The following is a 25,620-nucleotide window of genomic DNA, read 5'->3' on the forward strand; positions in this document are numbered from 1 at the left end:
CTGTATTCCTGGACAAGATAGTTTCTCTATTACTCCTACCACCACTTCACCTCTCTTCACTGGACTTTCCAACCATACCTTATATAATGGAACACTACTCCTCTCACCCTGAATTCCACATATTACCACCTTTTCTTGCAACATTCTTCCCAAACTACATAACTCCTCATCTCTTACCATTAAGGATTGACTAGCTCCTGTATCTCTTAAAATTGTGACTTATTTCCCTGCTCCTCCTGATACACATGAGTAAACTTTACCCACACAAGTAAATTCTTTAAAGAGATCTGGCATCTTATCAATCACCGCCTGATCAGGCTATACAATCTTTTGCACCTCCTTCACTTCACTTGGGCTTTCCTTTACCATTTTAACAAATCCCACTGTCTTATCCTATTTTACCACATCAGCCTTTCCAGTGCTTTTCTTTAACCACAAACACTGACTTCACATGGCCTAGTTTATCACAGTGAAAATATTTGAAATTTTTCATTTCTTTTCCACCCTCCTGGATTTCTTTTGTAACCTGAGTTACACTCTCCTTATTATCTCCCATCAGATCACCTTTACCTTTCCCACTTGAGTATTTCTCATGTCCCCAGATTCTATCCCTCACAGGCTAAAAATGATGTCGGAAACCAAGCTTTGATTTACGAACTAATTCATAATCATCTGCTATTTCTGCTTCTAATATCACAGTTGTAACCCTCTGCTTTTCCCCATGAATTCTCACTACATCAGGAATTGAATTTTTAAACTCCTCCAAAAGTATAATTTCTCAGAGCTTCATACGTTTGGTCTATTTTCAAAGCCCTTATCCACCTATCAAAATTACTCTGTTTGAGCCTTTCAAACTCCATGTATGTTTGACCAAATTCTTTCCTTAAATTTCTAAACCTTTGTCTGTAAGCTTCAGGCACTAGTTCATATGCACCCAAGATGGATTTTTCCACCTCCTCATACGTTCCAGATACCTCCTCCGGTAGTGATGCAAACACTTCACTAGCCCTACCGATCAGCTTTTTTTGAATCAGTAATACCCGCATGTCCTGTGGCCATTTAATCTGTTTAGCTACCTTCTCAAATGAAATTAAAAAGGTTTCTACCTCCTTCTCATCAAACCTTGGCAATGCTTGGACATATTTAAATAGATTCCCACCAAGCCTTCAACTTTGACGCTCTTTCTCACTATCCTCATCACTATCGTCCAACTGTACGCTTCCCTTTACGTCTGCCACTTTTAACTGACTGGCATGTTTCATGGCCATTTTCAGAAGTTCAAACTCTCTCTTTATCTTTTTCCCTGATCTGTATCTCACTTTCTCTTTCTTTTTGTTCTGCTAGGGCTATTCTTTCTGTTTTACTTTCTTCTCTCTCTTTTTCCTCTCTCTCTCTCTTTCTTTTTCCTATCTCATCTCTTTCGTATTCAAGCTGCTTTAACTCTTTCTCATGTACCATTTGTTTAATTTGTACCTGAATTTTTGCCATTTCCAATGCGTCAAACTGTATCTCACACAACTTTAAATGCTTAGCCACCGCCATAATGACCTCTTCTTTTCGCATTTTGTCAGGTAATGTTAACTGCAATGTTCTTGCCAAACCCAACAGTTGCTTTTAGTCTCTGTCCGTAAGGTACTGCGTGTGACCATCTCCACCCCCAAAAACTTCAGAGCCTCTGAAAGAGCCATTGTCCACAACATACTCCCCACTTAAACTGAAATACCACACCTGAAAAGCAACCACGATATGCTCACTCCTCACTGTCTTTAACTTCACAAAGCCAATCCAACAGATAGACCTTTATCCCGGACGAGCACCCAATTTGTTGTGGGCCAGGGTTTAGAGAACCCCAAAGTGTATCATGGAGTTCACCTGACCCACAACTTTTAATAGATTGTGGTATGGGGAGCACACGGCCCATTCTACAGGTGTGGTACAGCAGAAATGGAAAAGTATTTTTAAAGCAAAACAATGTTTATTCTATGAACTCAAGTTAACCTTTTTAAAACATTGTGAACATCTTAGCAACATTAATTCAAATACAACCCCCAAAGAATACAACACTAAGTAATCCTTAAGCTGTCCTTTTAACATCCATAAGACTTTAAAAAAAAGTTTAACAGAAGCACATCAGGTTAAAGTTACTACTGGGAGCAGTTATTAGTTTTAAATCACCAAAGGATCGATTTACATTCTTTAGGTTACAGAGAGACTAATATCCCTTCCGGCTGTGACTGCAGCTATTCAGCTCTGAAAACGAAACTAAAACACACCCTGCAGCAAACAGCCTAAAACGAAAGTAAAAAGCTGACAGACAGCCCAGCTCCACCCACACTCTGACATCACTGATAAACACCCATTTCTTAAAGGTACATTTCTTAAATATTTCTTAAAGGTACTCACACATGACAAGTTGCATCTAAGAACTTCCTTACACACCTTTAATAGTTCCCATTGTGTGCTTAAATTCACCTTTGAAATGGGACAGTCAAATGTGCTCCCGAATGAGAAATCTGCCAATGGGTTCTCCACTACTGCAGACCATCAGTCTATCTTCACTATTAATATATGGGATTTCTACAGTTCCACAAGCGATAAAGCTGGCCTTATCTGTGAGTTTGTAAACAGGGACCAGCCATTTGTTCACCGTGCAAGCTTCATGCTTGACTTAATGGGCCGAGTATAAAGACACAGTGATTATGCTGCAGCAATACAAAATCCTGGTTAGACCCCACTTGGATTACCCTTCTTTCCTCCAGTCCTTTGAGCTGCGGTGTGACCACCTCTCTAACCATGCTATCCACATAACTCTCAGCCTCCCGGATGCACCACAGTGTCCTCAGCCACCGCTCGACCTCTGAAACCTGGAGCTCATGTTTCTGCAGTTGGGAGCACTTCATGTGCATGTGGTCATGCAGGATGGTCCATGACTTCCCACATATGACAGGTCACACATTCCACCCAGCTGACCTTACCTTACATGTCTTAAACTTAAACATATTTCATCTTACTTCCTAACTTTTCCAATTACTTAGTGTTAAAAGATAATCCTCTTACCTTAATCTAGTCTATTGTCTAATTCTACTTCGACCTGTTTTGCCTGGTATTACTTATTATAATTACTTATGCCAAATTGAAAATTATTTAAGTAATTTTTAAAAAAGTTATAACTCTTACCTTTCCTTAATATAGCTTTAAATTGGAGAAAAGCTACCTATCCACTACTAACCAATTATCTCTCTCCCTTGTAGCCTCTACGCCTTTGGCAGGACAAGACCACTCTCAACCAATCAAATAATAGCTTTTGCCGCCATGTCACTGCTCACTTTGTTTTCAAGCTCAATGTGATCTCAGACTCTTGGCCGTTTGTCTCTCTGCAGTGGTTAGCACAGTTGCTTCACAGCTCCATGGTCCCAGGTTCAATTCCCGGCTTGGGTCACTGTCTGTGCAGAGTCTGCACGTTCTCCCTGTGTGTGCGTGGGTTTCCTCCGGGCGCTCCGGTTTCCTCCCACAATCCAAAGATATGCAGGTTAGGTGCATTGGCCGTGATAAACTGCCCTTAGTGTCCAAGAAGGTGAGGTGGGGTTACTGGATTATGGGGATAGTGTGGAGGTGTGGGCTTAGGTAGGGTGGTCTTTCCTAGGGCTGGTGCCGACTTGATGGGCCAAATGACCTTCTTCTGCACTGTAAATTCTATGATTCTATGATTCCACGAGTATTTCCCACAGGTCCGCTTCTCCTCCTGAAGTTCAGTGAGGTAGGCCGTACTCCCCGAGCTGTATTTATCCTCTCTCCCCTCCCACGAGTATCTCCCACAGGTTCACCTCTCCGCTCCTCCTCCTGAAGGTGAGTGAGGTAGGTCGTACACCCCAGGCAGTATTTATCCTCTACCCCCCTCCCGCAGGTATCTCCCATAGGTCCACCTCTCCATTGCTCCTCCTGAAGGTGAGTGGTCAGGCTGTCATCAAGTCAAAGAGATGTACTGCTGTTCACACAAATGAATAACATGGTATATGAATTTCAGTGCCAGTATAATGTCAGATATATCAGCCATATATCCCAATGACTGGTGGATTTTATCAAACAGAACTGCCCTGTGGCTGTTTGCAGCAGGCAAAGCACTGACCACATCAACCCAGCATGTGCTTACAAAACTCAAAGCACAGTGGCCAACATTAGATGTGATTCTACAATTGGATAACACTTGCTAAACAATCCTGACTGCGCTAAGTGGTTAGCGTTGCTGCCTCACAGCGCCAGGGACCAATTCCGGTTCAATTCCGGCCTTGGGTGACTGTCTGTGTGGAGTTTGCACGTTCTCCCCGTGTCTATCTGGGTTTCCTCCGTGTGCTCCGGTTTCCTCCCAAAAGTCCAAAGATGTGCCGGTGAGGTGGGGTTACGGAGTTACAGAGATAGGTTGGGGAGTGGGCCTCGGAAGGTTGTTCTTTCAAAGAATCAGGGACTTGATGGGCTGAATGACCTTCTTCCGTAGGGATTCTATGGATTCTAAGTATTATACTGAAAACCAATTTCAGATTGTCAGTCAGGAGCACAGCGTGACTCACTTCTGCATGCCAGAGGCTACATATATTCGCATACAGGGTCTTGTCCTTTGCAGCCAGAAGGAACATGTCCGCACATTGCACCTTTCAACTAAACAACAAGCTTAGGGAATAGTTATTCCCAGGGTCATTTCCCTGGGCAATGCCTTGACCAATCAGAGTCAACTTCCCAGCTTGAATTTGTCAAAGCTGGTTGGTCAACGGTTCCATTCTGCATTCCCCATGACAACCTCTCTACTACTAAGAGTCCACATGCCACCCAATCAGCTCTCTCTTCACATACAGTATTAAATTGTTGCTCCCTTTACTGTTGATTGTTCCTTATGAGTTCTCCTGATAAGTACAAGGCAGAAAGCATTGACGACATGTAGATTTTCAGCAATACTCATGTTCTGCACCACCAAATGTCTACTGGCAGACCATTTGACATTTCTCCTGACATTATTTCTGTTGATAAGTTTCCTCGTGCATTTTCACATTATTAAAAATAGAATGTGCACTTGCTTAGAATGTGCACTTGCCTCCTAAAAACCCCACCTCCAGTGTCCTGGATCTTATACACTGTTAACATTTACCACTGTCAATTCGGATATCAACAATTCACATTCAGTTTTGCAATGTCAACTGTTCTGTTGTAGTTTCGCCTCTGACCACCAGACGTCACTATGGACTGAGTTTCTGACGTTTCGCGCCTAATTTTCTCGCCATCTTGTACGTAAAAGAAAACAAATATTGATCAACATTTGCGGGTCATGCTCGTCAGTATTTAGTAGATTTATACATCTCACCTTACGAAATGCTTTTCTCGTCTCCTTGTAGGTGGTGCTCAGACTACCCACGAGGTCCATCACCTTTCTCCACATAATGTAGTTTTGAATGTCCCTGTAGGTGACATGAGAAGATTGTGTTATGAACCAGATGCTGGGAGTGCGGTATCACTCTCAGCAGCCTCACTCAAGTCTCCGTTCTCCGAGTAATGTGTGCTACTTTATTGGCAAATAACCATCAAAATAGTATCCTGTCCTTAAACTACATCTGTGCACAACACTTTCTGATAGGAATCCTTGTCTCTGTGACATCCTTAAGTCCCACAAACACTGAGAAATCTGTCCCTGTTCAGCTCGGGCATCTTTCTTCTATTCAGTGTTGGTGGGTGTGCCTTTGGCCCTCAGTGCCTTCAAACCACTCCTGGATCTTCTCAGCCTCTCCAGCTCTCTCCTACTTTTGCACCATCTTAGAATATCCTTTGACAAAGGGCAGGCTTTGACAAAGAGTCACCTGGACTCGAAACGTTCGGTCTTTTCTCTCCCTACAGATGCTGCCAGACCTGCTGAGATTTTCCAACGTTTTCTCTTTGGTTTTAGAATCTCCCACTTTGACCAAGCCTATTCAAAATAGGTCTTTCTGGTCACATCAGCACTGCCTGCACCACCTCCCCGGTGAAGAATATTGGATCTTTTCACAACTTTATAAAGGCTAGAGAAATGCAAGTTGTTGCTGCAGCACAGCAATCAATAGTGACTTTTGCTCATTGCTTAGCTAAGTATCCCTAAGGCTAATAGTGGTACTCCAAGTTTAGATCTATTGAGAAGGATTAAGTTAAAAGTTAATGTCCCCCTACCTCACGAGGTACCTTGCTACATTCTCGCTTCTGCCCCGGTTAAGTCCATGTCAGGCAGGCTCACAGACGGCCACGTCGCCAATTGAGGCCCTTAAATGGGCAATGAGTGCCCACTTAAGCGCCCCACCCAGCCGCCGCTGCTATTCATCCAGTGGAAGGCAGGGGATTCAACATGTGGGACACCCAATCTGGGAAACCTATCAGGGTTGCACGCAACTTCCAGGGCAGGATTTCTTTCGTTCAAATGGCACTCAATACCTGATCGAGGGACCAGGCCTCAGGAAGGGGGTCCAGCTGAGAGTCACCACCTTCCCCCCTCCCCTGCCACCATCATCCTGCAATCCCTCTCCCTCCCTCGTTCAGCTGTGGCCTGGATCCCCGGGCAGCCTGGGCCACGGGTGGATGCACTACCGGCAGCAGCCATTATCTCCCCGGTGGCACTGCCGAGCAACAAAGATCTGTCAGCTTCTGAATGGCACAATAATGGGGCAGTGTGGAGCTCTCTCCTGCTCTCCAGCCTGAGGACAAAGCCTCTGTCGGCAGTATTTAATTCTGCTCATATCTGTATTTACAGCACACCCCCACTTGCATACATACCTTGGCTGATATCTGGACAGAATAGGCGCTAGTTTCTTTAGATAATTTGGTGCGTAAACGACAACGGGTTCAGAATCGGTCACATTCAGAGACACTTTGGAGAGAATTTGATTGATGAAATCCTTCCAGTTGAATGACTGGATCAAGAAAACACAAATTGAACACATGATCCCAAATACACAAGTCATCATAAAAATTAAAGCTGCACCCTCTCACGTACACAGACTGAATAGACCTTTGCACTCACAATTTCTTTTCTCTTTTAAGGAAATACCTGGGTGCCAACTGAGTGAGAAAAAAAAAAAATCAAGAAACAAAACATTATGATCAAACATAAAAATGACCATGAAATTTCCAACTTGCTGTTAAAACCCAACTGGTTCGCCCGGGCACTTCAGAGTAGGAAACCTGTCCTTCTTACCCAGTCTGAGGCTGTACATGACTCCAATCCCATTCCAACATGTTTGCCTCTCAGCTGCCCTCTGAAATCACCTGACAAACAGGCCAACTCGGGGAAACCAAGCATGGACAATACCAGTCATGCCCAAATCCTGAGCGTGACTAGAAAGGGAAAGAAAATGCTGGCCCAAACTCCAAGTGAACAGCTCTTTACACTTGCTGCTTAAAAACCTCAATAGCGGTCATGAAAGATGGTGAACAATCAAACAATTATTTCCAGTCGTTGGGAGTCTGGGACTAGGGGGAGCATCCATGTCACAACCCGCACGGGACTTAAGAAGTAGCTGTGATTAAACTCCGCTTGAGCCTCGTCGAATGTGAGCTCCCCCATTAAAGGGGACAGGGAACCATGCATAATTCAACTTCTGTATAAAGTCAGCCAATTTGGATACCGACAGGAAAGAGACCTGGCTGGGATCGTTCGTGCTGCGTAAATAATAGTTATTGAAATAAAACTTTATTTCTCTCTACCACTCGGTGTGGACTCTTTCGGCTCCTACAAAAGTCTAAAAATTAGAGTCAGACCATTCAGAAGTGAATTTAGCAAACACATCTTACACACAAAGGGCGTTAGAAATTTGTTACTCAGTTACAAAAACAGCAATTGATGCTGGACCAATTGCAAGTTTTAAATCCGAGATTGCTAGATTTTTCTTTTTGGCCACAGTTGTTAGGGGATAGGGGGCAAAGGCAGGTATATGGAGCTCGGTTGCATAACGATCCCGTTGGCTGGGTGCAGCTCCAGGAGCACTGAATCTCTGCCACCTCGAAGGACAAGAGCAGCAGACACATGGGTGTGCCACCCCCTTAAGGTTCCCCACCAACTCTCACTCCACTCCAGCTTGGAGCTACATTGCTGTCCATTGACTGTTGTTAGTACGCCCTCCCTTATAGCACTGCCTGTGCCTATACACTGGCTGTTTAAGGGGGTGGCTCATCACTATCTTCTCAAGGGGCAATTAGGAGTGGGCAATAAATGCTGACTTTCTAGCACCATATCCCATGAACAAATAAAAAAATGAAATAGGTTCTCGGGGTTAAAAAGGCTACTCTTGTTCCCATGCTAACGTAACTCAAAGAAAATTAACAACAACAGTTTCAATTCTTAACTGGAATACTCCAGGGAAATCCCATTATTTGATCTTGTTAAAACACTTTACGCCGCTGAAAGTAAATCTTAATTGTTGCAAGTTTTTAAAATGGGTTACATCTTTGGAAAAGATGGAAACCATAAATCACAATTGCAGCCAATGCTGATCCACGCACAGCGATAGTGTACCGCTTTGGCCATTGTATCTGGTGAACTTTTCAACTTCCTCAGTACAATTCAGCCTTGGAATTAATGGTAGCAATGTTAGCCCATTAGCTCAATATGTTCGCAGAAAATTCCTTTGTATCTTTTTTTAAAAAAAAACGACATGTGGAGGCAATTTTAATATTATTCAGCCTTGGGGAATCTGACAGGATTGACAGGAACTCTGGTTTTGCACCCTGGCCTGCATTGCAGTCCATTGATTTCGATAGGGAATAAAATTGGGATGGGGGTGTAAAACAGTATTGCGCCTGATCCCGTCGTCAGCTTCTCCACATTAGAAACTAGCAATGTAGACCATAAGAACAGCCAGAGCCTTGAGCCTGTTCCCCAATTCAATTACATTGTCAGGATTTTCCGTACCCCTCAGCATGTTTGGTGGCGATGGAGGCGGTATCTTCCAGTCCTGCACCATCAACTGGATTTCCCATTGTTTGCACTCTCCGGAGCTGGAGAACCTGCACAGGGTGGAGGTGGGGGGGGGGGGGGGGGGGGGGGTTCACCGTCAGTTGAACCAGAAGATCCCACTGTTTGGAATGATGGGGAATTTCACCCATTATTTCTAATTAGGACCTTAACACTTTGTGGTAAACCACTGTTGCACCTGTATTAGGTGATGTACGGTAGGACCTGTACTACAGGTTCACTGGTAGTCCCTGCCTGCTGGCTCCGCCCAGCAGGCGGGGTATAAATATGCATGTCCTCCAGCCAGCAGCCATTTCACCAGCTGCTGTGGGAGGCCACACACCTGATAGCAATAAAGCCTCAGTTGGATTCAACTATCGTCTTTGTCCAATTGATCGTGCCTCACACTTAACAGCAAAGAATTGCCTTGGCTGCATAACTCTTCATGCCCTTATCTAACACAAATCCATCAAGCTAACCATGCAGGTTATGCAAATGTTCTCCCCATTAGTTCATTTGAAAGATTTATTGCCTGCAGTAGCAGGGCACAGAGAGCAACATCGTGTCAACTCTTTAAATGGTGTCCCGTTAAAATGGCCGACAGTAATTCTTTAGGTTCAAATCTGCTCTGAATGAATTTGCCGGAGGGTAGCCAATGAGGTGCCATTATTCAAGAAGGGAGGAAGGGATAAATCAGGAAACTACAGTCAGTCTAACCTCAAGTGGTGGGGAAATTATTGGAAGCAATTCTGAGAGACAGAATTAATCTGTGTTTGGAGAGGCAGGGATTGATCAAGAACAGTCAGCATGGTTTTGTTAAGGGGCGGTCATGTCTGACTAACTTGATTGAATGTTTCAAAGGGGTGACCAGCTGTGTCGATAAGGGAAATGCATTTGACGTAGTCTACTTGGACTTCAGAAAGGCTTTTGATAAGGCCCCACTTGGGAGATTGATAGTGAAGGAAAGAGCCTATGGGATCCAAGAAAATTGGGAAAATTGGATCCAGAATTGGCTGCAAGGCAGGAAGCAGATTGTGATTGTTGAGGGGTGTTTTTCTGACTGGACGTCTGTGTCCAGTGGGGTTCCGCAGGGATCAGTGTTGGGGCCTTTGCTGCTTGTTGTTTATATCAATGATTTTGATATGAATGCAGGAGGGTTGATCAGTAAGTTTACGGATGATCCAGAAATTGGTGTGGTGGTAAATAGTGAGGAGGATATACTTGGGCTGGTCAAATGGGTTGATCAGTGGCAAATGGAATTCAATCCAGATGTGTGAGGTGATGCACTTGGGCAGGACAAACAAGTAGAGGGAATATATGACAAACTGCAGGACCCTGGGGTGCACCAAGGATTAGAGAGGCCTTGGCGTGCATGTACACCAGTCCCTTAAGGCAGCAGAGCAGATGGATACAGTGGTTAAGAAGGCATATGGGATACTTGCCTTTATTAGCTGAGGCATAGAGTTTAAGAGCAGGGAGGCGATGTTGGAACTGTATAAAATGTTGGTTAGGCCACAGCCCAAGTATTGTGGAAGTGGCAGTTCTGGAATCCACGTTATAGGAGGGATGTGGTAGCACTGGAAAGGGTGCAGAGGAGATTCATCAGGATGTTGCCTGGGTTGGAGACTTTCAGTTATGAAGGGGGATTGGATAGAGTGGGATTGTTTTTCTTGGAGCAGAGGAGACTGAGGTGGGACATGATTGAGATGTGTAACATTATGAGGGGCATAGATAGAGTAGACAGGAAGAAGCTTTTCCCCTTGGTGCAGGGATCAAATACCAGGGGGCATAGATTTAAAGTAAGGGGCAGGAGATTTAGAGGGGATGTGAGGAAAAACCTTTTTCCCTGGAGGATAGTGGGACTGTGGAACTCATTACCTGAAAGGCAAAGACACTCATAGCATTTAAGAAGTACTTAGTGTGCACTTGCAATCCCAGGGCATACAAGGCTATGGGCCAAGTGCTGGGAAATGGGATCAGAATAGTTAGGTGGTTGTTTTTGACCGGCACAGACGTGATGGGCGGAAGGGCCTTCTCTATGCTGTGTGACTCTATGGCAGTTGCATGAGAAGCAGAATATTTTGAAATGAGAGCCTTGCTGACGGCGGGGCTATTCCAAAGAGGCTTGTGGCATTAGAATCAGAACGGGTTGACTTCAAGCAGCTGCATCCTCGCTGTCACTTCCCGCCGCACGACCTCCGCCTCAAGTGAGTTGGGCGGCTGCCGGGAGGTCAGCAGCTGACCGAGACCCCCAGCCAAATGTGGGACCGCTGCCGTGATGTAGGCCGTTGGGTTCTCAAATCAATTTGAAATCATTTCCTCTCAAGCACTCTGGTTGACTCCACAAAGATCCCGACAGAAATGAACGTGAATGGTCCAGATCTGGTATTGAGTGCCATAGAACTGAACCGATTGAGAAAGAACTTGACCGATACACTCAATGAGACAAGACCAGAAAGTTAGTAGACTGTGCATGTTGGATTTATGCAATAGCATATTTGGACTGGAAGTGCTTCGGCACTTTATGTTATAAAACTTAAGTTGAGAGATAATGCATGTGTCTTTCATCAATGCCTGCATTTGTTTCAACAGGAAAAGAAACCCCATTTTAAGATGTAATGAATGAGTGTCGGACTTTAATTAGTTTTCCTAGTGGGCAGCCCTGCTGGAGAGCATGGTAAATGAGGGTGAATATTCAGAATAGTTAGGAAAATAAAGATCCCACTCCATCTCGTTCACCTTTTACCATTCTGGCAGTCGCATGACCCAACAATAATGAAGCTGAGACTAATCACAGCAATTAATTTCCATCAGCCGGTCTATAACAGGCCCAGGCACGACATGAGAAAAACCCTCGCTCTTGGAGAGTTTTAGCAACCAGAGGTTTAAAATCATCTTGTCCTTCCCAAGCAAGCTTAACTCACCATGTGTCAGGTCTCAAATTGCTCATACACTGGATCTCAAGGGGTTATATTCTGAAGGAAATGTATCTAATTCGCATTGGAGTGCAGGGCCTGAATGCTGACATAGTGCAATATGATAGCACCGCTCGGCACTGACACTTTGCAATAGTTTGTGTTCCCTATCCACTGACATACATGGCTTTGACAAAACAATATTCAATTCAAAACACCATCCTACCTTAGAATCGATTGTAAGAGGGAAGTTACTCGTCATGTTGGACAAAGTCATTTTGTTGTAGAGTTTATTAGGATCGGTTCTGTCTTCCGTTTTGGCTGTTGCCTGTCAAATAAAATATATCCGTGTGAATATTCCTTTTATCTTGTTTCAAATATAAGTATAAATCTCATTTAAATTGGCGAATAATTGGCCAAAGGCGGACAGTCCATGTTATTCAGTGTCAGACTGTGACTCAGTTTGCCGTACCCTTCTCACCAAATCAGAGGTTTGTGGGTTCAATCCCCACTCCAGAGATTTGAATAATCTGATACTCACAGTGCTGTACCAAGGGAGTTCCGCATTGTCAATGGTGCCATATTTCAACATTAATTCACGGCTGCACTTACTGTCAAAATGAGTGCAAGATAAGATCCCACGGTACTACTTCAAGGAACAGGAGGGGAAAATCTCCTGTCAGATTTGTATCACCCAAGCAACATCATTTAAACCGATGATCTGGTAATTGTCACCATTGCTGTTGTTTGGGTGTTCCTGTGTGCAAATTGGCTGCTGCATTACCTACATCACAACAGCGGCTAGACCCAAGAAGTACTTAATTGCCTGTGAAGCACTGCGTGGCATCGTGAGGAGATGAAGTGCGCTTTAGAAATGCAAGCTCTGTATTTGGAATGTAAATACACCACCAACCTCTCATGGGCTGTTTCAACTTGTTTGGGAGGCAGAAGAAAAATAAGAAAGACACCAAGTTCCTAAATGGCATTTTAAGGGCTGGAATGACACAGAACAGGCAACTGGAAAGTCAGGTGAAGGCGGAATTAAGCGGCCAGATTTTGAGGGCATTTTTGCAAGCGGCAAAGTAGGGGTGGTCTCAAAATGAGAGTTCAGAGAATGGGCGCCCTGTTGCCAAAGGGAAGGAGAGGAAACAGGGTGCGACATTCACCAGAGATAAAAGAATGTTATAGATGCTTGGTGGGATATTTCCAATATTACGACCTACAGACGTCACTGCTCAATGCAGATCTTGCAGGCCGATTAAGATTTCAGCTCTTCAGGGAAAAACAACTTACGGGTGGCACGGAGGGGTACTTGGAGCGCACTATCCAATGCTGCTACCAACAGGAAACACTACACACACTGGCTGGATGTAAAGATCAAATTGCAATTCTCTCTTTGCACGTTGAACAGAATGTGGCTGGTCATCAAAGTGGGAGAGGGTTGGGATTATTCTCTTAACCTCACACAGAAGAATAATGCCATGAACAAGATACCAGTAACTTGATGCACTCAAATATCAATGCCGGCTGGATGGAGGATTCTCTTCATGGCCGTTAGGGAACATGGAGTCTGTTGATTTTTCAGAAAATGAGAATGTTGCCCCAGTAACTGTGGAGTCCAGCTTTGCTATTAAAATATGAAAATCAAAGCACAGCTTTTGCACACTCGGAATTTAGCTGCACTAATGTTTAACATCCTCAGGCCAAGTTCCACAATTTAAAAAGAGGCAGCAATAACAAAAAACAACTTGCATTTACATAGCACGTTTAACATAATAAAACAGGGTTCTTCACGGGGGCAACGATTCATGCCAAACCAAATAAGGAGATGTTAGCCAGGAGGAGCATCATAAGGAGGTGGAGAGGGAGAGAGATTGAACAAAGGAATTCCAGAGCTCAGGAGAGGAGCAAGGGAAAGAGGTTCTGAGAGGAAATTGCAGAGCACAGGGCCGAGGGAGTTAAAGGCATGACCGGCAATGGCAGGGTGGTGAAAATTGGAGATGTGCATTTTATTAGAATCACAGAATTACGGCGCAGGTGGAGGCCATTCAGCCCATCACATCTGCACCAGCTCTCCAAATGAGCGCTAGAACTTAGGGCCATTCCCCAGTCTTATCCCCGTAGCCCTGCACATTGTTTCCATTCAAATATCCATCTAATGCCCTCTTGAATGCCTTGGCTAAACCGGCCTCCACCGCACCTCCAGACAGTTTTTTCCAGACTCAAACCACTCGCTGTGTGAAAGGTTTTTTCACACATCGCATGCTTCTTTTTCAAATCAGTTTAAACCAGTGACCGCTCATTCTTGATCCTTTTACGAGCACGAACAGTTTCTCCCCGTCTAATCTGTCCAGCCCCCTTGTGCTTTTGAACATGTCTATCAAATCTCCTCTTAGTCTTCTTCTCTCCAAGGAGAACAGTCCCGACCTTTCCAATCTATCCTCATAATTAAAATTCCTCTTCCCCGGAAACATTCTTGTAAACCTCGTGTTCATCAATGCGTTCACATCCTTCCTATAGCGTGACGCCCAGAACTGTGCACAGTGCTCCAGCCGATGACTAACTAGTTCCCACTCTGAAGAATGGTCATCCATACTCAAAAAGTTAACCCTATTTCTCTCTCCACAGATGTGGCCAGGCCTGCTGGGTTTTCTAACATTTTTTGTTTTTACTTCAGATTTCCAGCATCCACAATATTTGGATTTTATTAACTCCTGCCCAATATATGTCCAGAATAACCTCCTCGCTCTTGTACTCCATGTCCCCTATGAATAAACACCAGGGGCGAAATTCTCCGGAAACGGCGCAATGTCCGCCGACTGGCGCAAATCAGACGGGCATCGCGCCACCCCAAAGGTACGGAATGCTCCGCGTCTTTGGGGGCCGAGCCCCAACATTGAGGGGCTAGGCCGACGGCGGAGGAATTTCCACCCCGCCAGCTGGCGGAAACGGCCTTTGTTGCCCCGCCAGCTGGCGCGGAAATGACATCTCCGGGCAGCGCATGCGCGGGAGCGTCAGCGGCCGCTGACAGTTTCCCACGCATGCGCAGTGGAGGGAGTCTCTTCCACCTCCGCCATGGTGGAGACCGTGGCGGAGGCGGAAGGGAAAGATTGCCCCCACGGCACAGGCCCGCCCGCGGATCGGTGGGCCCCGATCGCGGGCCAGGCCACCGTGGGGGCACCCCCCGGGGTCAGATCGCCCCGCGCCCCCCCCAGGACCCCGGAGCCCGCCCACGCCACCTTGTCCCGCCGGTAAGGTAGGTGATTGCCGGCGGGACAGGCAATTTATCGGCGGGACTTCGGCCCATCTGGGCCGGAGAATTGAGCGGGGGGGCCCGCCAACCGGCGCGGCGCGATTCCCGCCCCCACCGAATATCCGGTGCTTCGGCAACCGGCGGGGGCGGGATTCACGCCAGCCCCCGGCGATTCTCCGACCCGGCGGGGGGGGGGGGGGGTCGGAGAATGTCGCCCCAGATACTATTTGCTTTAATAACTGCTCTCTCCACCTGTCCTGCCATGTTCAACAATGACTTATGCACATATACACCTCGGTTCCCACGCTCCTGCACACCCTTTAAAATTGTATCTTTTATTTACTAATCCCTCCATATTCTTCCTACCAAAGTGAATCACTTCACACTTCATTGCATTGAACATCATCTGCCACCTATCTCCCCAATCCACCAAATTGTATGTGTCCTTCTGAAGTTCAACACTGTCCTCCTCACAGCTCACAATGCTTCCAAGTCCCGTTTCATCCACAAACTGAAATTGTACCCTGCACACTAAGAGCCATGCCATGAATATATATATCAGGAAAATGAAGGGTCCCAATAGCAGCCTCTTGGGAACTCCACCTTCCTCCAGCCCCCCAGAAATATCCATTAACCATGACCCGCTGTTTCCAATTATTCAGCCAACTTTATATTCATGTTGCAGATGACACAAAGGTTGGTGGAATTGCGGATAGCGATGAGGACTGTCAGAGGATACAGCAGGATTTAGATTGTTTGGAGACTTGGGCGGAGAGATGGCAGATGGAGTTTAATCCAGACAAATGTGAGGTAATGCATTTTGGAAGGCTTAATGCAGGTAGAGAATATACAGTGAATGGTAGAACCCTCAAGAGTATTGAAAGTCAGAGAGATCTAGGAGTACAGGTCCACAGGTCACTGAAAGGGGCAACACAGGTGGAGAAGGTAGCCCAAGAAGGCATACGGCATGCTTGCCTTCATTGGCTGGGGCATTGAGTATAAGAATTGGCAAGTCATGTTGCAGCTGTGTAGAACCTTAGTTAGGCCACACTTGGAGTATAGTGTTCAATTCTGGTCGCCACACTACCAGAAGGATGTGGAGGCTTTAGAGAGGGTGCAGAAGAGATTTACCAGAATGTTGCCTGGTATGGAGGGCATTAGCTATGAGGAGCGGTTGAATAAACTCGGTTTGTTCTCACTGGAACGACGGAGGTTGAGGCGCGACCTGATAAAGGTCTACAAAACTATGAGGGGCACAGACTGAGTGGATAGTCAGAGGCTTTTCCCCAGGGTAGAAGGGTCAATTACTAGGGGGCGTAGGTTTAAGGTGAGAGGGGAAAGGTTTAGAATAGATGTACGAGGCAAGTTTTTTTACACAAAGGGTAGTGGGTGCCTGGAACTCGCTACCGGAGGAGGTGGTGGAAGCAGGGACGATAGTGACATTTAAGGGGCATCTTGACAAATACATGAATAGGATGGGAATAGAAGGATACGGACCCAGGAAGTGTAGAAGATTGTAGTTTAGACGGGCAGCATGGTCGGCACGGGCTTGGAGGGCCGAAGGGCCTGTTCCTGTGCTGTACATTTCTTTGTTCTTTGTTTGTCCCTTTTATTGCATGAGCGATAACATTTCTCACAATTCTATTGTGTGGCACTGTATCAAGTGCCATACTTCTAGTGGCAGAGCTTCCTCCACCGTCACCACATCACGGGCAGCATGTGCTTCCTTGGTAAAGACATAATGTGGAGATGCCGTCGTTGGACTGGGGTGAGCACAGTAATAAGTCTTACAACACCAGGTTAAAGTCCAACAGGTTTGTTTCAAACACTAGCTTTCGGAGCACTGCTCCTTCCTCAGGTGAACGAACGTTCCTGATGGTGTGAACAGACAGAAAATACCCCCCCCTCGCTCCACCCAGACCCCACAATGAAATAGGACTGAACCATTAGCAGAGGCTGTTTAGCACAGGTACAATGGTCACTGTCTCCTAAATGTTGCCCCACTGGCACTTGATTTACTTGGCCCACCTCATTTCCCAGAACCAGGTCCATCAGTACCTCTTTCGTGTTGGGCTGGAAATATCCAGCTGTAGAAAATTGCCCTTAACACGAAGTCTAGGAACCTTTGCTCCTCCCTGTCCTTTAAACTACCACTATCCCAGTCTACGGTTGGGTAATTATAATAATAATCATCTTTATTAGAGTCACATGTAGGCTTACATTAACACTGCAATGAAGTTACTGTGAAAAGCCCCTAGTCGCCACACTCCGGTGCCTGTTCGGGCACACAGCGGGAGAATTCAGAATGTCCAATTCACCTAACAGCACAACTTTCGGGACTTATGGGAGGAAACCGGAGCGCCCGGAGGAAACCCACGCAGAGAACGTGCAGACTCAGCACAGACAGTGACCCATGTCGGGAATTGGACCTGGGACGCTGATGCTGCGGAGTAACAATGTTAACACTGTGGTACCCTGCTGCCCATTAAACTCCCCCATTATAACTACTCTATAATAGAGGCAGCACGGTGGTGCAGTGCTTAGCATTGCTGCCTCACGGCGCCAAGGTCCCAGGTTCAATCCCGGCTCTGGATCAGTGTCCGTGTGGAGTTTGCACATTCTCCGTGGGTTTTGCCCCCACAACCCAAAGCTGTGCAGGGTAGGTGGATTGGCCATGCTAAATTGCCCCTTCATTGGAAAAAATGAATTGGGTATTCTAAATTTTAAAAAATAAAAATGGATAGACAACTAATCTATAATGTTTGCACGTCTCTGTAGTTTCCCTGCAGATTTGTTTTTCTACGTCCTTTCCACTAGTTGGCGATCTCTAGACCACACCAGCTTCTGGTCTCCAGCTCTATTTTGACAAGATGGAGGGCCTCCCTGCCTGAGTGGAAATTCAGGCCTATTTGTTCAAGCCTGTGGTATGTAACTTGAACCAGGACCTTCTAAGTCAAAGAGGAGAGTATTACTCATCGGGCACAGGGTTAGGAGACAATCTTTGTGCTTCCAAGTTTCGATGGTAAGACTGATATGAACAACGTCACCCCTTAACGCCCGCTCCCCCGTCACTCAGAGCAGAGCAGGGTTGTTGCTGGCTCAGTTAACCCCTGCACCATGGAGTGAGGTCAGCCCATTTTTCTTATCTGGATGTGCGAGGCAACAACTGCAGCAATAAAAAGGTGAAGGAACTTACATTGGCTATTTCTTTCTCCAGCTGCAGGACCGTACTCATTTCATTCCTGATTTCGGAATTATTTATGTTTAAATGTTTGTCCTTTCGCACCAACGTAGCCACATTTATCATGAACAGGAAATAAGCTTCACATGCCTGTAGCAAACAAAAGAAACAAATGGATACAGCATTTTCTTGGAAAAAGCTCCAGGATCTTATCAGTTTTGTTAAACCAATGGATGGCATCGTCTCCTAGTCTTAAATTCCCACCTTGCTCCTGCTCCTAATTTTCTCTGTTAATATGCTCAGTCTTTCTTGAAATCTGTTGGAATCGTAGAAGACTTGCAGGACAGAAAGAGGCTATTTGGCACATCGTTTCTGTGCCGGCTGAAAAACAAGCCTCCAGCTCTGTCCCACTTTCTAGCATTCGGTTCGTAGCCCTGCCGGTTACCGCCATTTGACGTGCCGACGCCGACACCTTTTAAATGAGTTGAGGGTTTTGCTCCCCTTGTCCTTTCCGGCAGCAAGTTCCAGACCCTCACACAACCCTCTGGGTGAAAGCCTTTTTCCTCATCTCCCCTCTAATCTTTCTACACTTTAAATCCATGCCCCCTGGTCACTGGCCTCTCTGCTAAAGTAAACGGGCCCTCCCCATCCAGTCACTTCAGGCACCTCACAATTTTGTACACCTCAACCAAACCTCCCTTCAGCCTCCTCTGTTTCAAGGAGAACGAACTCAAAGAACAATCTCTCCTCATGGCTGTAATTTCCCAGTCCTGGCCACAGTCATGGCTTGATTTAGATTTTTAACTTACCTTCTTTGCTTTTGAGTTCTAGGGGATTTCACCCATTCCCCTCGGTGTGTTTCTTGGCTGCAGAGGCAGCCCAGGATTGGGGATTTTCTGGTCCCATCGTTGTCAATGGGATTTCCCACTGAATCCATCCCGCGGCATTCGGTAACCCGCGGACGCGTTCGTCGTCAGCGGGAACAATAGTTCCAGATGGTGTGAACGGACAGAAAATACCCCCCCCCCCCCTCCACCCCAGACCCCACATTGAAATAGGACTGAACCATTAGCAGAGGCTGTTTAGCACAGGGCTAAATCGCTGGCTTTGAAAGCAGACCAAGGCAGGCCAGCAGCACGGTTCAATTCCCGTAACAGCCTCCCTGAACAGGCGCCGGAATGTGGCGACTAGGGGCTTTTCACAGTAACTTCATTTGAAATCTACTTGTGACAAGCGATTTTCATTACATTTCATTCATTTCAATAATGGTTTTGTTGATCTGTTTTGCTCCTTTTAATGATTTCCATCTGAACCTGAGAATTATTCCTCTTCCACCCCATTTTACTTTCCAAGCCATGCATGGCCTCCTCCATCTTTCTGCCAAAATGCATCATTTAACATTTACCTGTATTGAAATTCAGCCTGTCCATTCTGCAAGATTATTCATGGCTTCTTGAATTTTGACGCTGACTTCCTTGGCATTAAACTGGATTTACCTCAAATTTTCGATCTATGATTCACGTGGCAGAACGGAATAGAAAGATGTGTTTGGCCTCGCAGGAAATTAAGGGGAGTGGGTGGGAAAATGGAGTTGAAGACCAAGATCACTCGTGATTGTATCGAATGACAGAACAGGCTCTTTAGTCCGTGTGCTCCTATTTCCTATGTTGATGGGGTGAGATGATGTTAAGTGGAAGGAGGTACCTGTTGTGGCGAATGGCCTGTCTCACTGCAGTAAAATTTGAAGTAATTCTGTGGATCGGAAGCTCACAAAGGCCCTGATTTCATTTCCTGCAGAAAGCCTTTCAAATAACAAAGTGAGTATTTTCTTTCCACAAACTGGATTGTCAACCCTGAGCCAGTCCAGAACCCTTCCTTCTCACTTTTCCATCTGCCATCGGTGCGCTTTCTAAGTTGATTGCTCGCTGCATCGATGCAGTCACCGAGGTGAATTTTTATTAGGGAGGTGAATTGGGTCCCGGGTTCAAATCCTCGAAGAGCCCTTTAATGTTGTCTCCTATGTGGGTGGCACGATAGCACAGCAGTTAGCACTGTTGCTTCACAGCGCCAGGGTCCCAGGTTCAATTCCCGGGTATCTACACTCCTCACCATCAACATCCAGTCGGGAAATACTTCATTTGTTCTTTAATGGGATGTGAATGTCACTGACCAGGCCAGTATTTGTTGTCCATCCTTAATTTCACTTGATTAGACCATTTCAGAGTAGAGCTATGAGTCAACCACATTGCTGTGGATCTGGAGTCATATGCAGGCCAGACTGGGCAAGGACAGCAGATTTCCCGCTCTAAAGGATATTCGTGAACAGATGGGATTTTACGATTTACGACAATCAATTATGACAACGATTAGAGAGACTAGCTTTCAATACCAAATTTATTCAATTGGATTGAAATTTGTCCATCTGACTGTCCCCACAGGGCATTCGTCTGGGCCTCTAGATTACTTGTCCAGTGGTGTTACCCCTATGCCACATCTTCTCTGTCTTGCTGAATTTTCTTTCTTTATTCATTTATGGGATGTGGGCGTCGCTGGCCAGGCCAGTATTTATTGCCCATCCGTGAGGGCATTTAAGAGTTGCCCACATTGCTGTGGCCCTGGAATCACTTGCAGGCCAAACCAGGTAAGGATGACAGATTTCATTCCCTACATAGGAGAAACAGTGCAGAATGAGGCCATTTGGCCCATCAGGTCTGCACCGACCCACTTAAGCCCTCACTTCCACCCTATCCCCATAACCCAATAACCCCTCCTAACCTTTTTGGCCACTAAGGGCAATTTATCATGGCCAATCCACCTAACCTGCACGTCTTTGGACTGTGGGAGGAACCCGGAGCACCTGGAGGAAACCCACGCAGACACGGGGAGAACGTGTAGACTCCGCACAGACAGTGACCCAGCGGGGAATCGAACCTGGGACCCTGGCGCTGTGAAGCCACTGTGCTAGCCACTTCTGCTACCGTGCTGCCCAAATGGGGTTTTTGGTGAACCAGATGGGGTTTTACGACAATTGACAATTGTTTAATGGTCATCGGTAGACTTTTAGTCCAGATTTCTTATTGGATTCAAATTCCAGCATCTGGTGAGATTTGAACCCAGGGCATTACCCTGGTTCTCTGTATTACTAGTCCAGCCACGATGCCGCTACGTCACTGCCTCCACTATGCCCCCAGAGAACTGGCTGAACACTGCTTGAGGTTACTTCATGTCAGCCAACAGATGTCGGCTTCTTTGCCAGCAGTCTGAGAGTGATTGAGGTGTACGTATCCCGTGTGGAAACAAACGCCACGGTTTATGCTCTCAAACTCTGCCAGTGATTCTAATAATACATTATTTTCAGTTAATTTGAAGTAAACCAACCTCAAGCACAGTCAGATATTAAAATAATACTGTCCAATGGAAACTGCTAACTAGCCGCAGATGCGGCTACAGTGATGTTTTAGCCTCGTGCATTAATTTAGTACAAAATGTTTTGGACAGAATACAGGTAAATAAAGCAAGGCACTCACAGAGATCAAAGAATGATCACACGGCCTGTTTTTTGTCTAACCATTTGACTAAGAAAGGTTAAAGTTCACATGCACAAGCCATGTGACTACGTGTATCGGGATCACTGGCCAATACTGACTGTGTCTGCTAGTCATTTATTGTTCAGGCAAATTAGCCACATCTGGAGTCCCAATTAGCCATGTGTGGCTAACTCATTGAGAAAGACTGCATCAGGAAAGGGTAAAAGCCAAGAGAGTGTCTTCGAAACCACATGTGTACATGAAATGGTTTATATTTCGGGTGTGGTGTAGCAGAGTTCAAGGGACCTGCACAGTCACACCCTGGACCATCTTGGTCAGAGCAATGCACCGTGCCTAGCTCAGTGTTTATCATTTCTTGTCCGCAATCAAATAATTAATGACCACTTCCAAACTGCCCAACATCTGGAGCACTTATGAAACTAAGAATGCTAATTACTGAGCATTGTTAGCAGATAAGTTCAGAGATAAAACGGAAACACAGCTAGTTATTAGCAGCATTATTCATAGAGGTCTTGATGGCAATGATCAGGCTTTTGTGTCCAACCAACTCCCCCTTCCCTGGAGACCCGTGCTGAGTCGCCAGTCAATTGTAAATGTAAATAACCTCAATGGAAGTACTGTATCAGGAATGCACCATGGTCTCATGTTGCACACAAAGTTATCGTCGTCTCAGTGGGTTAGTACTTTTCTTCAAAAGTCTGAAGATTGTTACTCCAGAGACTGGATTACATAATACAGGCTGATCACCACCATGGAGTTGCATTACTGGAGGTGCCATGTTCAATCTAGATCGCAAAAACAGATGACCTGGGTATTATCACATGAGTGTCTTTTGGTTCTTACTCACAGGTCCATAGAATCCCTACAGTGCAGAAGGAGGTCATTTGGCTCATCGACCCGTCTTCGAAAGAGCACTCTACCCATGCCCACTCATCCGTCCACCCCACCCTATCCCCGTTATCCAATGTGCAAATCCCTGGACGCTAAGGGCAATTTAGCGCCGCCAATCCACCTAACCCGCACATCTTTGGATTGTAGGAGGCACCCGGAGGAAACCCACGCAGACACGGGGGGAGGATGTGCAAACTCCACTCAGGCAGTCCCCCTAGGCCAGAATTGAACCTGGGTCCCTGGCGCTGTGAGGCGGCAGTACTAACCACTGCGCCACCGAGGCACTCTGTGCACAAATTAGTGGCTAAACCTTACCAGAATTTGGCAAAGTGTCGGGCTTAAACTGAAAACTAGCGTGTAACTCTCCAGTTGCACAAACCAGTTTTCTCTCCCTTTGTTTCAGTTGACTGTGAATTTGGGATCCTTTAGTGCAGTTTTTGCAAACAAGTGCAGTTGAGAAATTGAGAGTTTGGTGAGTATCTGGAAGTGATTAAGGTCTGTTCTAGTGCTAAGTTTTAAAATGGTATACCATCTGTTGGTCAAGTTAATAGAATATAGTACAGAATAATTGAACCTATGAGATTCTGCAGAGTGAGTATGAGGATCAAGGCACTAATTTGTAAAGCAGAACCTCAACGTTTACAAGCTCTGGATTATTACCTGAGCCACAAGCAATTTTCATAGGGTACATAAAATTTGAGAGATAAATACATGGCTCAAAGGCTGGTGTGAGTTTGTGGGGCACTGGTACCAGCACTGGAGAAAGGAGGGTTGTACCATTGGCTTGATTTGCACTTGATCCATGTTGGGACCAGTGTTCTTGTGCTCCACATAACTAGGGACGTAGAGAGAGTTTTAAACTAAATAGTTGGGGCAATGGATCAAATGTGGAAAGATGTATATATCAAAGGGTAGAAAAAGGGAAGACAGGAAGGTATTATCATAGATTATCATAGAATTTACAGTGCAGAAGGAGGCCATTCGGCCCATCGAGTCTGCACCGGCTCTTGGAAAGAGCACCCTACCCAAGGTCAACACCGCCACCCTATCCCCATAACCCAGTAACCCCATAACCCAGTAACCCCACCCAACACTAAGGGCAATTTTTGGACACTAAGGGCAATTTATCATGGCCAATCCACCTAACCTGCACATCTTTGGACTGTGGGAGGAAACCGGAGCACCCGGAGGAAACCCACGCACACACGGGGAGGATGTGCAGACTCCGCACAGACAGTGACCCAAGCTGGAATCGAACCTGGGACCCTGGAGCTGTGAAGCAATTGTGCTATCCACAAGGCTACCGTGCTGCCCACTGTATTAATATGGGAAAGAATAAACAGACCAGGATCAGAAAGTATAAGTCCAAGAGTAAATCAGGGGGTTAGATAGGGTGGACAGTGAGAGCCTTCTCCCGCGGATGGAAATGGCTGGCACGAGGGGACATAGCTTTAAACTGAGGGGTAATAGATATAGGACAGAGCTCAGAGGTAGGTTCTTTACGCAAAGAGTGGTGAAGCCGTTGAATGCCCTACCTGCAACAGTAGTGAACTCGCCAACATTGAGGGCATTTAAAAGTTTATTGGATAAGCATATGGATGATAATGGCATAGTGTAGGTTAGATGGCTTTTGTTTCGGTGTAACATCGTGGGCCGAAGGGCCTGTACTGTGCTGTATCGTTCTATGTTCTATGTTCTAAATCAACAGATAAGGCTGGAGGTTACAATACAATAAAACAACAAACCTTAAGGCTCTGAAATTGAATGCGCATAACATTTGAAACAAAATTGATAGAGATTAAGGGGTATGACTTAATAGCCATTACAGAGACATGGCTGCAGATGGCATAGATTGAGACCTGAATATTGAAATGTATGTGACTTTTAGGAAGGACAGGGAAAAGGTGGAGGGGTGGTCCCGTCAATTAAAAATGACATTTACAGAGGCAGGGATAATCTAAGTTCAGGAAGCCCGGATATAAATGTGGTTTGGGTACAGGTGAGGAATAATAAAGACAAGGGGCAGGATTCGCTGAACCCGGGATGCTCAGAGCGTGTTCCCCGATGGGAAGAGAATCAGGCGTTAGGGTAAAATTGGGTGTCGGGGCAAAATCGGGATCAGGGCCAGGTGCCGACCTGAATGCCATGCTCCGACCCCTCGATGGCGGGGTGAATGAGTTCCACGCTGCACGGCAGCTGGAGTATCAAAATAAATGCAATTGGGTCGTAATCACACATTTGCCTCTATTCAGCAGGTCAGGAGCCTGATGCCCCGCCCTCCCGAGATTCTCCGGTCCCCGTGGTCGGGAATCACATGGGCAAAATTCACTTGTGGTCTCAGTGATCAGGGGTGACCTGACCCACCCTCCCCTCCAGGACCCCTGTAATAAGTGGACCCCCACACGGGCCCCTGTAATAGGGACAACCCCCACAGGGATCCCTGTGACAAGATGACCACCATAGGGGATCCTGCATTAGGGGTGTCCCCTGAAATACAGGGACACCCCAGGGACCCCTACCTGAAGGAACCTCCTCCACAGTAACCCCCCCCCCCCATACACAGACCTCCCTCCAGAAAGGGAACCCCCGTCTGGAAGCTGGAGAGCAATCCAGACAGGGGCAGTGGGAAGCATTCTGACTGTTATACTTACCTTGCAGCTCTACCTGTCCATTTCTCGAAGGGGAGTAGCTGTGCTTGCCTCTGGTTCCCACAAATCCATTCTCCGCAATCCATTCATGACTTTAGAGTAGTAGTTTGTGATTGACAGCTCGTACAAACCATCTACAGCTTTGATCCATATGATTCAGTGGCCTAAGTGGTGAAACGCCAATGTGCATAAACATTGACCACATCAAAGAGATGAAAGTCCATTCCA

At 46.0% G+C, this 25,620-nt stretch overlaps 1 protein-coding gene across 3 annotated transcripts in view; it reads right to left on the reverse strand.

Annotated features, from left to right (window-relative positions):
* Positions 1-25,620, reverse strand: part of LOC140389564 (neprilysin-like) — a 284,568-nt gene that overhangs the window by 78,569 nt on the left and 180,379 nt on the right. For all 3 annotated transcript variants that reach the window (XM_072473793.1, XM_072473795.1, XM_072473794.1), the window contains exons 9-12: positions 18,321-18,455; positions 12,098-12,199; positions 6,781-6,917; positions 5,351-5,444 (exon numbers count right to left, since the gene is read on the reverse strand). In XM_072473793.1, the coding sequence (XP_072329894.1) occupies positions 5,351-5,444; positions 6,781-6,917; positions 12,098-12,199; positions 18,321-18,455 (468 nt within the window). The remainder of the gene's footprint in view (positions 1-5,350; positions 5,445-6,780; positions 6,918-12,097; positions 12,200-18,320; positions 18,456-25,620) is intronic.

Source organism: Scyliorhinus torazame, chromosome 14 (assembly GCF_047496885.1).
Source record: "Scyliorhinus torazame isolate Kashiwa2021f chromosome 14, sScyTor2.1, whole genome shotgun sequence".
NCBI lineage: Eukaryota > Metazoa > Chordata > Chondrichthyes > Carcharhiniformes > Scyliorhinidae > Scyliorhinus > Scyliorhinus torazame.